The sequence below is a fragment of the Guillardia theta genome, assembly GCF_000315625.1.
Source record: "Guillardia theta CCMP2712 unplaced genomic scaffold GUITHscaffold_188, whole genome shotgun sequence".
In the NCBI taxonomy this organism is placed as follows: Eukaryota; class Cryptophyceae; order Pyrenomonadales; family Geminigeraceae; genus Guillardia; species Guillardia theta.
In genome coordinates this window covers 21,309-34,541 of record NW_005434488.1, presented here as the reverse complement: position 1 = coordinate 34,541, position 13,233 = coordinate 21,309, and the positions used below count along the sequence as shown (strand labels likewise).

The 13,233-nt window shown below is 48.8% G+C and overlaps 1 protein-coding gene across 1 annotated transcript in view; it reads right to left on the bottom strand.

Moving 5' to 3' along the window:
- The window catches only part of GUITHDRAFT_148064 (hypothetical protein), a gene marked incomplete at both ends in the record, with an annotated part of 18,801 nt that extends 5,703 nt beyond the window's left edge, over positions 1 to 13,098 (bottom strand). The window contains 46 exons of the mRNA XM_005820146.1: positions 298 to 426; positions 691 to 883; positions 986 to 1,033; positions 1,084 to 1,144; positions 1,188 to 1,237; positions 1,469 to 1,626; positions 1,792 to 1,995; positions 2,167 to 2,306; positions 2,356 to 2,421; positions 2,471 to 2,794; positions 2,991 to 3,117; positions 3,402 to 3,489; positions 3,541 to 3,712; positions 3,750 to 3,819; positions 3,964 to 3,998; positions 4,439 to 4,503; positions 4,553 to 4,708; positions 4,754 to 4,787; positions 5,241 to 5,267; positions 5,353 to 5,427; positions 5,721 to 6,064; positions 6,109 to 6,154; positions 6,195 to 6,240; positions 6,658 to 6,704; positions 6,753 to 6,826; positions 7,364 to 7,458; positions 7,685 to 7,787; positions 7,808 to 7,849; positions 7,898 to 7,955; positions 8,086 to 8,254; positions 8,482 to 8,811; positions 9,015 to 9,061; positions 9,304 to 9,380; positions 9,581 to 9,648; positions 9,703 to 9,737; positions 9,786 to 9,862; positions 9,925 to 10,032; positions 10,312 to 10,522; positions 10,796 to 10,872; positions 11,014 to 11,104; positions 11,156 to 11,307; positions 11,698 to 11,807; positions 11,858 to 11,930; positions 11,974 to 12,085; positions 12,136 to 12,308; positions 12,355 to 13,098. Coding sequence (XP_005820203.1) covers positions 298 to 426; positions 691 to 883; positions 986 to 1,033; positions 1,084 to 1,144; positions 1,188 to 1,237; positions 1,469 to 1,626; positions 1,792 to 1,995; positions 2,167 to 2,306; positions 2,356 to 2,421; positions 2,471 to 2,794; positions 2,991 to 3,117; positions 3,402 to 3,489; positions 3,541 to 3,712; positions 3,750 to 3,819; positions 3,964 to 3,998; positions 4,439 to 4,503; positions 4,553 to 4,708; positions 4,754 to 4,787; positions 5,241 to 5,267; positions 5,353 to 5,427; positions 5,721 to 6,064; positions 6,109 to 6,154; positions 6,195 to 6,240; positions 6,658 to 6,704; positions 6,753 to 6,826; positions 7,364 to 7,458; positions 7,685 to 7,787; positions 7,808 to 7,849; positions 7,898 to 7,955; positions 8,086 to 8,254; positions 8,482 to 8,811; positions 9,015 to 9,061; positions 9,304 to 9,380; positions 9,581 to 9,648; positions 9,703 to 9,737; positions 9,786 to 9,862; positions 9,925 to 10,032; positions 10,312 to 10,522; positions 10,796 to 10,872; positions 11,014 to 11,104; positions 11,156 to 11,307; positions 11,698 to 11,807; positions 11,858 to 11,930; positions 11,974 to 12,085; positions 12,136 to 12,308; positions 12,355 to 13,098 — 5,731 coding nt within the window. The remainder of the gene's footprint in view (positions 1 to 297; positions 427 to 690; positions 884 to 985; positions 1,034 to 1,083; positions 1,145 to 1,187; positions 1,238 to 1,468; positions 1,627 to 1,791; positions 1,996 to 2,166; positions 2,307 to 2,355; positions 2,422 to 2,470; positions 2,795 to 2,990; positions 3,118 to 3,401; positions 3,490 to 3,540; positions 3,713 to 3,749; positions 3,820 to 3,963; positions 3,999 to 4,438; positions 4,504 to 4,552; positions 4,709 to 4,753; positions 4,788 to 5,240; positions 5,268 to 5,352; positions 5,428 to 5,720; positions 6,065 to 6,108; positions 6,155 to 6,194; positions 6,241 to 6,657; positions 6,705 to 6,752; positions 6,827 to 7,363; positions 7,459 to 7,684; positions 7,788 to 7,807; positions 7,850 to 7,897; positions 7,956 to 8,085; positions 8,255 to 8,481; positions 8,812 to 9,014; positions 9,062 to 9,303; positions 9,381 to 9,580; positions 9,649 to 9,702; positions 9,738 to 9,785; positions 9,863 to 9,924; positions 10,033 to 10,311; positions 10,523 to 10,795; positions 10,873 to 11,013; positions 11,105 to 11,155; positions 11,308 to 11,697; positions 11,808 to 11,857; positions 11,931 to 11,973; positions 12,086 to 12,135; positions 12,309 to 12,354) is intronic.
- Between the last annotated feature and the right edge of the window lie 135 nt (positions 13,099 to 13,233).

Sequence of the window (13,233 nt, the reverse complement as noted above, 5' to 3'; positions counted from 1 at the left end):
ATGTTGTATGATGATGTTGTATGATGATGATGATGATGTTGTGTTGTTGTTGATGATGATGATGATGATGATGATGATGATGATGATGATGCGGAGGAGGAGGAGGATGCGAGTAGCAGTAGCACAGGAGAACATCAGGCAGGAGCAAGTGAAGGAAATGAGGGAACGAGGAGAGTTTCTCAGTAAGTCAGGAAGTGAAGGGAAATGAGGGAACGAGGAGAGTTTCTCAGTAAGTCAGGAAGTGAAGGAACTGGAGGAGGAGGAGGAGGAGGAGGAGGGGAGAGGAAGCGGCAGGACCAGCTTGAAGGCGGAGGGCGAACGAACGAGCCTTCAGATTGTTTTTGGTGAATGAACGAGTAGGAGGCGAGCCAGGCGTGAGCTCTAGAACTTCTCCAAACATGTTTGACTGCTCGTTGAAAGTGCCGTCTGCGACATCTCGATCAGATCCATCGGTGAGGAGGCCGGGAAGAGCCTGCTCCTGCTCCTGCTCCTGCTCCTGCTCCTCATGGGCCTGCTCCTGCTCCTGCTCCTGCTCCTGCTCTTGCTCTTGCTCTTGCTCTTGCTCCTGCTCCTCCATCTATCTCCACCACTTCTTTTGCCTCTTGACGTTTATCCTTGTCTACCTTGACATTCTGACAACCATTCCCTTCCCCCTCTCTATCCTTCTCCCCCTCCTCCTCTTCCCCTCACCTTTTACAGGATCTTCCCCGGTCCACTGCAGCAGAGCAGACTCAGGCTGCTGGAACTGCTCCAAAGTCAGCACCTCCATCACCACCACCTCCTCCTCCTCTTCCTCTTCCTCTTCCTGCTCCTTCTCCTGCTCCTGCTCCTTCTCCTGCTCCTGCTCCTTCTCCTGCTCCTGCTCCTTCTCCTGCTCCTGCTCCTGCTCCTACTCTCATATTCTCCCCTCCTCCGAATCTCCCTGCTGCTCCTGCTCCTGCTGCTGCTGCTGCTGCTGCTCCTGCTTTTGCTCCTCCTCCCTTACCTTTGCATCGGAACATTTTGTCCCGTCCTCGTAGACCCCGCAAAGTCCCTGTGTCCCCAGCTCACATCCACCTCCTCTCCTGTCCCTTTCCAGCTCACCTGGGCGGCCACTATGAAGTCTTCTCCCTCCAGCTGGAAGTGGAAGAAGCTCATGGGAGCACTGGGCATCGTTAGAGAGGTCATTTTCCCAGTTCCCAGCTGACCTGATCCCCTCAAGGACCTCAGCTGACGGCCAAGTCCTTGCCATCATCCTCTGTTAAAAAGGTGTCAGGACAGAAACAGACCGTGTCGCTCGTCCCTTCTTCTCCTCTTCCGCCTCCTTCTCTCGTTCCTGCTACCTCTTCCTCCTCCTCGTCCTCCTTTCACTTCGTCCTGCACTCTCTCGCTTCCTCTATTTCTCCCTCTCTTCCTCTCTCCCTTTCCTCCCTCGCCATTCTCTTCCTCTCGCTCTCGCTCTCGCTCTCGCTCTTCCTCCCATCCCTACCTCGTAGCGCACAAGCTGCTCTTCTAACTCGGTATAGCCCAGCTGCAGGTACTCGAGGCACGCGGAGTTTGCGGGGGCTTGTTGGCAGGCAGCATGGCAGAACAGCTGGCAGACGTCGCAGGCGCCGTCGAGCACACAGAAACCGTCGTTGAAGCCTCCTGTGCAAGAAAAGGGACGTGAGGAGGAGTGAAACAGGAAGAGAAGGAGGAGGAAAAAACCGGGAAAAAAGGATGAGGAGGACGCGGAGGACAAGGAGGAGGAGGGGGAGAAGGAGGAGAAGGGAGGAGGAGGAGGAGGGGGAGGAGCTGATAGGCTGAGCTGACCGGGTGCATAGGATGTGCATGGTCCCCATTCGGTCTGGCTCGTCAGGCTCACGCAGGGATCAGCTGGGAGGGGAGCTGGGATAGTCCCGTTGACAAGGTCAAAAGCAGCTGGGAGGAGGCGGAATCTCTCGAGGTTTTGATCCCACAGATAAAGTTTGGGAGTCCGTTGAAAGCCAACCAGTTGGTTGTTGGAGATGTTGAAGCCTGGGAGTGAGATCAGAAGATTGAAGTAGAACAAAGACTTTTGTCTGTCTGCCTGCCTGCCTGCCTGCCTGCCTGCCTGCCTGCCTGCCTGCCTGCCTGCCTGCCTGCCTGCCTATTTCCTACTATTTGTCATTTTGCTTTTCCTGTTTGTTTGCACGTTAATGTCCTTACCAGAAATCCCCGACAGCAGGGAGAGATCAGAGTATCTCTCGGAGATCAACAAGAATCTTCTGGCGCAATCAGATTCCGCGCAGGGCAACTCGAACGTGTCGAGACTCGAGACAGACTGAGATTGAATCTCATCGCACAACCTGTCGCGATGTGAGGGAAGAGGCTCAGCAACAGACAAGATTTTGTCACGTGAAGTTCATCGCAGGAGTCCAGCAATATACCAACGTTGTTGTTTCAGCCTTCTTCTGCCCTTGACTGCAAGCTCCGTCAACACAACTGGTTGTCAAGATGTTTTCTTGATCACCATTCAATCACGATGTCTTGTACCCCAGGTGCACAACTTCCACTAAATTTGTACAAACTAGAAAAGATCAGCAAGTCCTTGGTGTATGCTCCTGACGCAACTCTTGTGTGCAAGACAGAAGAAGCTCCAGGAATGTAAAATGGGTCTTGTTGTTGGTAGATCTCGAACATTGACGTGTTAGTGTTCCACCTGTACAGAATGCTGGGAAAGAGCTTGTTGGTTGTGTCCTGATTGTAAGCGACGGCGAGCAGATGGAGAGGAAAACTGCCGGTCGTCTCGATGGTGAAGAAAGCAGCTGAACGAGAGTAGGAGGGCCAACCAGACCTGGCAGGTAGAAGCAAGAAAATAAGAACAATACGAGAGAGAGAGAGAGAGAGAGAGAGAGAGAGAGAGAGAGAGAGAGAAATGGTAAGGAGAGGTAAGAAAACGAAGAGGGGGAGAAGGGGACGTAGAGGAAGGGTAGAGATGAGGAAGAAAAGATTGAGACAGGAGAAGTTACAAGAACGGAACGATTACAAACCATGAAGGAGAGGATAGTAAGGTGTGATGGTAAGTGAAATGATTTTCTGCTGGATCGAAGTGATAGACGTTGATCCCTGTCCATTCAGCATCCGAGACGTAATTGAGAACAACCACGAAGATGTCGCCTGTGGTCGAATGTTTGATCAGTAAATTTGAAGGTCAATCCCAAGCTACCATCATTGTCAACTAAACGCAGAGGTAGACTATTGCATTATCATCATCATCATCATCATCATCCTCATCATCATCCTTATCATCATCCTCATCCTCAATTTCTTCCACATCATCATCCTCGACCTCCTCCTCATCATCATCATCCTCTTCCACACCCTCATCATCCTCATCATCATCAAGATAAGCTGCTGCTGCTGCTGCTGCTGCTGCTGCTTCGTTTGTACAAAAACATTACCAGTGATATTGCAAATGGTCAATGAAACAGCATTCGAGTCTTTCTTTCCGTCGGATTTCACCAATGATTGCAAGAAAACAAACTTCTCCTGCACAATGGTTTCAGAAGTTTTATCATTGCAATCATCTTCAAAATTCACATTCAGCTCGTCCCATTGGAGGAGGAATACGCCCGAGCTTCCTGCTGCAACTATGACGAAACTGTTTGACTGAGACGTAAAAAATGCTGTTTGATAGACTGAAATGTCATAATTGCCAAAGACTCTTGACGCAATGGTTGTGGAAAAGTTGTGATTGATGACATCTGATTTGCTGTTTAGACTTGTCAAGGTTGTTCAAATATCAGCACCTGACTGTGCCGTAGGCGTGTATGGTTTCGAAAATCTTCGCAAAGGCAGCTGAAATTTTGTTACATGTTGCTGTATGACAATGAGAAAGATTACTGATCTTGAGAACTCCCATGGTATTTTTGCTTGTGATGTGAGAAATTCGACGATCTCCAAGTTTTCTTGTAATGGAAGTGTTAATGACTGTAGATGTTTGATATACAAAGTGTGTTGCACCTGCTTCTTCATAATATCGCAGGACTGACAGTCCTCTGAGAAATTTTTGTCAGGAGAAGAAGAAACGTAACAAGAAGTAGAAGCAGAATGGAGAAGCAGAAGAAGCAGAAAAAGGAGGGAAAGGAGACGAAGAAGCAGAAAGAGCAAGAGGTTAAGAAGCAGGAGGAGGAGGAGGAGGATGGGGAGGAGGGGGGAAGAAGCAAGTTAAGGAGGAAGAAGAGAAGGATAATAAGAAAGAGAAGAAAGAGAAGGAGGAGTAAAAATGCTGATTCTGCTGCTGCTGATGATGATGATGATGATGATGAGGAGGAGGAGGAGGAGGATGTTACCCGTATGTCAAGCTCGCAGCATAAGCATGCGATGCAAGTGAAGAGAAACGGAACACACTCATCCCATCTAAAGTACTCGCAGTGTTTTTCTTTCTGTTGAACAAGAGAATCATCATATTTCGACAACCAATATGTCATCAACTGACATGAATGTCAACAGCCCTGACGTGACGTTGAGATCGAAAGAAAGGATTCCAGATGTGATTTGACCCTGACACACATCATTTGAATCAACTACAAAAACACATTCTGTTTCTCACATTCGAGCAGCCCGTGTGCAAGACATAGAGACAGAATGTCTGGTTTGAATTTCCCGTACAACCATCCACGTCTGCTCTCAGAATCATCGAGAAAGCTCCACAGACATTCTGATCGCCGCCGTTGGCATCGACAGCAGAGTTGACTTGATTCGGGATCTGAAGAAGAAATCATCTCTTGGATGATAGAAGTGTAGAGCTTACAAGTTTTCCTGTCGTGCGGCAGCGATCGAAGACCCTGCAGGTCAAGATCAGAGGTTCTGAAAGTTCCCAGCGAATATGATTCACAAGATTTTCTGGAAGTAATGGGACAACACGAGGATGCGGGAGCGAGTTGTCAAGTCACTGATAGGAAGCTCTTGTTGGTAGATCAACGATGAAGGAGCGCCAAGATGTGTCAGGTTGAAAGTGAAGGAGAAGAACTGAGTCAAGTTTGTATTGCGAGAGATTGAAGATCTGATAATAAATGACTTCCATCAGACGAGCTAGAGAAAGAATAGAAACAGGAAAAATGACGCAATGCTCATGAACATCAGGAAATACAAAGGATCATTACAAAGGATCATTACAATATATATCACAGAAAAAATCATATCACATAAACAGTATCACATCAGATCTCATCAGATCTCATCAGATCTCATCTCATCTCATCTCATCTCATCTCATCTCATCTCATCTCATCACAGACCTCGGTCCTATCTCCTCGAAAGGTGTCCTGAGCACATTCAGATGAGTCCAACAACATCAAACTGCAACTTCTACCTCAGAAAGTCTGGAGTGATGAAATAACTGAGCAGAACCGTTGGAGCTGACGGTTTGTTCTCATCTTCAAAGACAACATGCGCGTTTGCAGATGGTAGTTCTTGTCCTCCTGACTGCGACAGACGCCAGTCGATCGACGGGAAACCAACGAACAAGGATCCGTTCCAGCTATTGTGAGGGGAGGAAGTCAAAGAAAGGTGAGGTGATAATGTTGAAAGTTGGGCAAGGATGCAGCAGAAGTAGAGAGGGAGACGGGGTATCATGGACAGAAGGAGAGGAGAGAGCAGAGCAGAGCAGAGCAGAGCAGAGCAGAGCAGAGCAGAGCAGAGCAGAGCAGAGCAGAGCAGAGCAGAGCAGAGGAAGGGGGGAAGGAGGGGGAACCGGTAGTGCAAAGAGGATGTCTTACATGTACATCATGGAGCAGTTTCCTCGTAGATCCGACAGTTGAGTTGTGCATTGCATTGCTCCAGAGACAAGTAGGTAATGATTGTTCAGGGAAGAGGCGACGGAGAAGAAAGTCAACATGTTTGTTGACGATCTTGTGTCAAACTGTTGGAATGACACGAACTGAGAAAGACTCTCGTCCCACTTGTACAAGATTATCTTCTCCTCGTCGTCGAGAAACGCAAGAAAGTTCATCTCCATATCGCCTGTCGTCATCTGGTGATATACGATCTTCCTGCATCCGACAGTCGGGAAAGTTTGGGAGGGGTTGAAAGACATCACGTCCGTAAATGCGTTGTCCGACATCTGTTGACATGGGTCAAATATGTGTTATTCAGATGAGTTCTTACCTTGACTTCAAAGATCTTTGACGTGACATTGCGCGACATAATCTTGCTGTCAAAGAAAGTACAAACCGCCATGAAGGACTGACTACCGATTGTGAAGCTTGTGACGTCGGACGATGATGTTGTATTCATGACCTGCTGAATGATGAGGGGATGAAGGAAAGCTTACAATCATTCGACCTCGTCGACTTGCACCAGGATCTCAGATGTAAGGTTTGAGAAGCTGGAATTGATAATGTTGGTGGTTGGACTCAGTTCTGACACGTTCATCCATCGAAATATTCTGATGTTTCCTTCCATGCTGGCAAGAGCTAGGAACGATGATGATGATGATGATGATGATGATGATGATGATGATGATGATGATGATGATGATGAGCTATTCAGCTTCAGGCTTGTCCAAGCGCGATCTCCTCGAGATGTGATATTCTGTCTCCATGACAAGCTGATCGTCGATGATACTGTGTCTTGCACCAAAAAGACTTTTGACATGTCTTGCTCTGAGCATTCCTTCTGCATCAGTTTGCAACAAAAACAACAAGGTGGATTAACCGTCATTGTTTCCTGAGCTTGCAACCAGAAGGTAATCACCCGAGTCTCTGCCAACAACATGTCAAGTCGTCATCATGTAATGGTAATGCCTTCACCTGCTCACAAAGATAGAAGATGATATGCTCTGTCCTTCAAGAGAAATAGTCGACGATGTAACTCGTTTCTCATCCTTCACATACCATCATCAACGAGGTACGACCTCCAATCTCTTGTTACATTTGGGTCCCTCATGAGAATGGGAGACGAAGTTGTGAAAACAAATCTAGCTGGAATGCCTTGCGAACAGAGAGTTACTTGCTATGATGTATCGAATGTTCTTATACCCTGATAAGGGGGAAGTGTCGCGTCAGTTGTATAAGCTGCAAAATCAGCTTGCTGCAAGTTTTGTTGTTAGGAAGGAGCCAAACGAATCATGATCGTTCTCCTCCTCCTCCTCCTCCTCCTCCTCCTCCTCCTCCTCCCCTTTCTCCTCCTCCTCCTCCTCCCCTTTCTCCTCCTCATGACCCTCCCCTTTCTCCTCCTCATGACCATCATCACAGCAGAAAACGAAGGAGAAGTAGAAAAAAAGAAGTAAAATGATCATCATCATCACCACCACCACCACCACCACCATAATCATCATCAAAAACATCATCGTCGTCATCATCATCATCGTCATCATCATCATCATCGTCATCGTCATCGTCATCATCGTCATGATCATCACCTGCCAAACGGGAAGCCACGTGGGCTCATATCCGATGAACTTTGAAACGGCGACGTCTGACAGCGGGTAGATGTGCGGGTTTGGAAGCGAAGTAACTGGAGTACAAACATGAGATTATGATATGAAAACAAGTCAATCTTTCAGCATCATGAAAACATGTCAGTGTGATGAAATTATGATTTGAAAACAAGTTATTGTTTTGCTTGCAATGCAAACGGAAGTCACTATGATGCAATGTGGAAAAGAAACAAGACCGCAATGTGAAAGACGAAATCGACTATGATGAATGCGGGAATGCTTCAAGTTCAAGTGAAAACTTACAGAGAGACGTTGTTATGGACAGACTGTCAATAATCTTGATGGTGTAAATCCCGTCGATAGCGTTGTAACTTAAAATCTCTCCAAACCTTTGCGCGTTGCCTTCCTGCAGTGTTGTCAGCACACCAAGAAACATCTTCGCGGTGAGTTCACAGCGTCAGAGTCAATCTGTTTGACAAGGTCATATTGAGATGTAATGGCAAAGTAAAGACTGACCGAGACTTTGGTTCCAATGAGATAGGGAAAGTTCTCGCGGAAAGATGCTGACAGAGTTCTGAAGAACAAGTTAATGGTAGAACTTAACACGTCAAAAGGATTTGATAAGAGATGCTGCAAGAAATCATTTGCTTGATGTATGGATATGTTGTGAAAACAATGCTGTGATGTGATCTTAGCGTAGTTACCTGTTTGCAATCTGAAAGTTTGCAGCTTGAATGGAGAAATGAGTCCATGTTTGACTGTGATGCCATGTTGGCGCGTTACAGGTCAGAAGGTTGTTGGTAACTGTTGCTGGTGAATATTCCACAATCCTCTCTGTCTTGCTGTAATCGTACGAGAATCGACATCTGAAATCTGTGAAGCTGTTGTTGGAAAATCGATCAGCGATTGTTTTCAAACACAGGCAACAAGACATTAAAAATAGGAGGACAAGAACAAGAAATGCTGAATAGAGAAATGTCTTCATGTACCCATCAGACGTCTCAAGTCTCAAATCAACCATCATGTTTGCATATTCCATCATACACAAGAAACACAGATGTATCAACGTCAGTGGACCTGCAAGCGAAGTTCCCCTTCACCCTGATGCTTCGCTTGGCTTTCACGTCCCCTCTCATCCTCCTCGAAACTTGTCCAACTGCATCCTGACTCGAAGGACGAGCTTGATGCTGTCTCTCCTCCTCCTCCTGTTGCTCCTCCTCCTCCCGCTCCTCCGCTGACTTTCCCCTCCTCGTATCTCCCCTGCACCTCCTCCGCGCTCAGAGCATGCTCGTAGAGTCGCGCCATGCGCATCGCCCCGGCGTGCGGGTAGGAGCGGAGGGTGAGAGGATGAAAGAAGGAGCCGAGGACGAGGGGGGTAGGACGAGCGCCAGTGCTCGGATACACAATCCTGCCGCAGGAGGAAAAGTCGCCTGAAAGAGGATGAGGGACAGAGGAAGGAGCAAGACCAGGAGGAGGAGAGGAGAAAAGTATAGCAGGAACGAGAGACGATGTAGTAAGAGCCAGAAAGAGGGAGAAGGAGGAAGAGCCGCAGGATGGGGGAGGAGGATAAGGAGGACGACAAGGAGGAGGCAAGGTAGAGGATAGAGGAGACAAGGTGAAAGCATTGACTGACATGCATCAATAGATGAAGATTGTTTGCCATTGAGATAGAGGCTGACGCTGTAAGAAAAGAATCAACGGGTAAGGAGGAGGACGAGGAGAACGAAGACGAGGAGGAGGAAGACGAGGGGGACGAGGAGCAGGAGGACGAGGACGAGGAGCAGAATAGACAAGGATATACGGAAGGAAGGAGGAGAGCACAGTAACGAAAAGACAGGACAGGACAGAACAGGACAGGGCGAGAGAAAGTGGAAGAAGCGAGGAAGGAGGAAGAAGGGTTTCAGTCAGTTGTTGTTAGGAACCGTTTGCCGTCATAAGTTGCTATGATGTGTGTCCATTGACGGAGAGGGCAGGTGGAGGAGTCACATTGTATGCGAATCTGAGGAGAACGAATAAGAGAAACAGAGAAGAGAAGAGCAGAGCAGAGCAGAGCAGAGCAGAGCAGAGCAGTGCAGTGCAGAGCAGAGCAGAGCAGAGCAGAGCAGAGCAGAGCAGAGCAGAGCAGAGCAGAGCAGAGGGGGGAGAGGGCAAGAGAGAGAAGAAGAGGAGACGAAGGACAGGACAAGACAGGAAGTGAACCTCTTTCATAAACGGGAACTGCTCAAATGCGATCTTGAATGTGAAAGTTACGATCGGGTGTGAAGAGCCTGAGGGAAAAGAAATTTTGAGCATTTGACCCCTTCAGTTGTCAATCTCTATACCTGAAAACCCGACAGAGTAGCTCAAATACCAACCGCTGTTTGTGTGTATGAGAAGAAGAAGAAACACGAACGTCACGACTTACCTGAACTTGTCAGCTTCTGATTGTGCAGAGAAAATGCCAGCGAGAGGAATGTTGGCTGTTGTTGAGATAACAATCCACTAGCAGAACAAACGTAACAAAGTCAATGACACGATGGCTGATTTTGGATCAGTTGCTTCACCGACTCTAGCGAGATCATCGACGTCGGCAGCTCGCTGGACTGCAAAAGAGTCTGGACATCGTTGGAGACGAACAACCCTGTGTTGATCAGAGGGTCGAACCACATTGCCTTGACAACAATCGTTACAACACATGTCACTGCGCCATCATCATCATCATCATCATCTCCATCATCGTCATCATCATCGTCTTCATCATCGTCTTCATCGTCATCGTCATCATCATCATCATCATAGTCGTCGTCGTCGTCATCACCTCCATCATCATCACCTCCATCATCATCATCTCCATCATCATCATCATCATCATCATCATCATCATCATCATCCATCATCATCATCATCATCATCATCTTCCTCTTCATCGTCATCATAATCTCTCAACTTACACTCAGTTCCCCGAAAGAGACGAGGTTGTTGAGAACAGAGAAAGTCTTGTCCTCTGTCCTGTCCCAGACTCCATCTCGACACACGGGGCCCTGGAGGGTGGCGGACGAGGACCATCGCTGGGGACCTCGTGCGAAGAATTTCTTGAGGTTGAGGAAGGAGGAGGGGGCGATCTTGAGATCGTGCTGCTCCTCGCACACGTTGGGCTCTTGCCTACCAACAGACACATGAGACCGATGGGATGACTGTTGAAAGAGAATGACAAGAGCGACAGACATAAAACATGCTCGACTTCAAGCTTGCAGGGGATGCGAGAAGATGAGAGGAGATGAGAGGAGATGAGAGGACAGCACAGCACAGCACAGCACAGCACAGCACAGCACAGCACAGCACAAGAGGATGTGATGGGACAGAAAGCAGATGAAATGATAGGTAAGAGAAAGAGAAGCAAATCAAACACGATGAGTGCGATCATAGTTGTTTCACCTCGCACTGCGAGAATAACTTCCCCCTGCGTACTCGTAGGAGAAATCCCACCACCCGGTCGTGACGTTCCACAAAAACTGTTGACAGGTCAGAGTTGAGGGCACAAGTTCTTTGGCAAGACCTGCGGTTGGATCTGTTGAGCTTGCAAGCAACCTTGCTGGGAGTTCTGAGCAATGCAGCATGAGCAGGTGAGAGAAAGGGGGAGAGAAGAACGATACTTGGTCGATACAAGGAAACGAGGAAGGCTTGTCAAGAAGAAGCGATTGAGATGTGTTGATGAAGGAGGTGTACTCTTGTAATCTCTTGCAGCTGAAAAACTCAACGGTCAAGGTGTCGATAACGTCCAAGAAGCGTCCTCACCCCGAGTTGACAAGAAGATAGGATGTCCCGCTCTTTGTCACAAACTTGGTTGTGCTGCATATCCCCTCGACCTCGATGTTTCCTGACCCCACGTTCGGGTTCGCAGACGCGCAGGGGTCGACTTGCTGCCCTGCCTGAAACTGCATGCGGTACTGGCGGTTGGAGGATAAGTATGAGCACAAGGGAGAGGAGGGATAGAAGAGAGATTATAACGTGCTCAGGAGGGAACCGAGACACTGTACGAGAGGAGAGGAGAGGAGAGGAGAGATAGAAGAGGAGAGCAGAGCAGAGCAGAGCAGAGGAGGGGCATAGGAGAACAGAGGAGAGCAGAGGAGAGAAAATAAGAGGAAAGGATAGGAAAGCAGAGCAGAGCAGAGAGCAGAGCAGAGCAGAGCAGAGCAGAGCAGAGAGCAGAGAATGTAGACGGATCGTTGCGAGAGAAGCAACTGAAATGAGCAGAGCAGAGCAGGGGCGGGAACAGCGTGCAGTGGGATGAGACAAGATATGAGGAGGAGGAGAGAGGTGGTTGTCAAGAGCCTCACCTGCCCCTGGCGCAGCCGGTCGACGAAACTTCCATTCTTGATGACAGCGATGGAGTCCGAAGCAAACTCCTCAACATACACGAACTGACCGTCGGGACTTGTCACGTAATCTGTTTCCAAGGTTGTCATGGCAGACAACAAAGACACAAGTGTCTCCTACCAGAGGCAAACTCCAGTCCCCATTTGTCGTAGATGGGATCTTTCTTGACACTCGAAAGCTTAGCATCTTGGTCCTGCGATGAATCAGAACAGAAAAGACTCTTTGTCAGAGGATACCATGGTGATGTTGACTGTTGATATGCTGCCATGCCAGTATCCTTCCACTGGTGTGAATGCAGTGACAAATTTGTCGACAGTGTGATATGAAACATCTCGCAGAAAGACAACACTGAAAGAAAATGCAGATTAGTAATGAGCACAATCACTTCTGAAACCAACCTGCTCATGTTGTTGAGATTGCAAGAGTACAAGTCCGTCGATGGTGCAATCACATTGGACGGCGACAACTCCATGTTCTGAGAGCACGTTTGAAACCCAGCCGTGATGTCTTGAACTGAGAGGAAACAAAAACTCCACGAGTTGTTCATCTTTTCCTCCCATCTCACAGTCAGCTGTGAAGGAATCAAACTTCAAAGAAACCAACAAGTATCACTCTACCTCGTCGGGCAGAGACATCACACTACCAGCGAGAGTTCTGTAAAGCGCATCCTTCACGTCAAGGCTCCTTGAGATGTACCAGCGCTGCTCCTGCTCCTCAAAGAACACCTTCATCCTCCCTCCCTCCTGCTCCCAGTACGCTACTCCCCCGTACTCCCCCCCGCTCCTCTTGTACGTCCCCCGTGCCCCCTCGAACTCGCTCACGTTCCCAAACGTACACGGCCGACGGCAGTCCACCTTGTAGAGCCAGGGAAACATCTTGGGGATGCTGAGGGGAGGACAGGAGCAGGGAGCTGACGGGTCGATGCAAGCCGCACGGTACGCCATCACAAACCCCGGCCTCTTCCCTCCCTCCTCCACCTTGATCTCCATCCTCCCTCGCTCCTCTCCCTGACTGCTCTGCAGCGTCACTCCCGACGACCCTGCCGCCCCCTCCCGCGCGGTGAAGTAGAGCATGCTCGTGCTCTGGCTCATGTCCAGCCATGGCGGGACGGCGAAGAGGAGCGGGTTGTCCCAGGTGAGGTAGTCGCCGACCTGAGCTGGAGTCTGCATCTGGCAGAGGAAGGAGAGGTTTCCAGCGGAGAGGCAGGGGAGCTGGGAGGCAGTGGAGGAGGAGATCGATGCTGTGGTTGTTGTGTTACAGGGACATGTCGTAGAACTGATGTCGCATGTCTGTGCATCGCATACTGAGACCTGCAGCCATACAAGCAGGAGCAAGACAGACGCAGTGTAAGTGCCTGACATCGGTAGGTATACACCCTCGACAAGGGTCGAACTGTAGGTACACACCCTTGACAAGGGTCAGAGTGTAGGGACGCACCCTTGACGAGGGTCAGACTGTCAGCCTTTCTTGTCTCAGTTCGATGATGTCGTCAACAT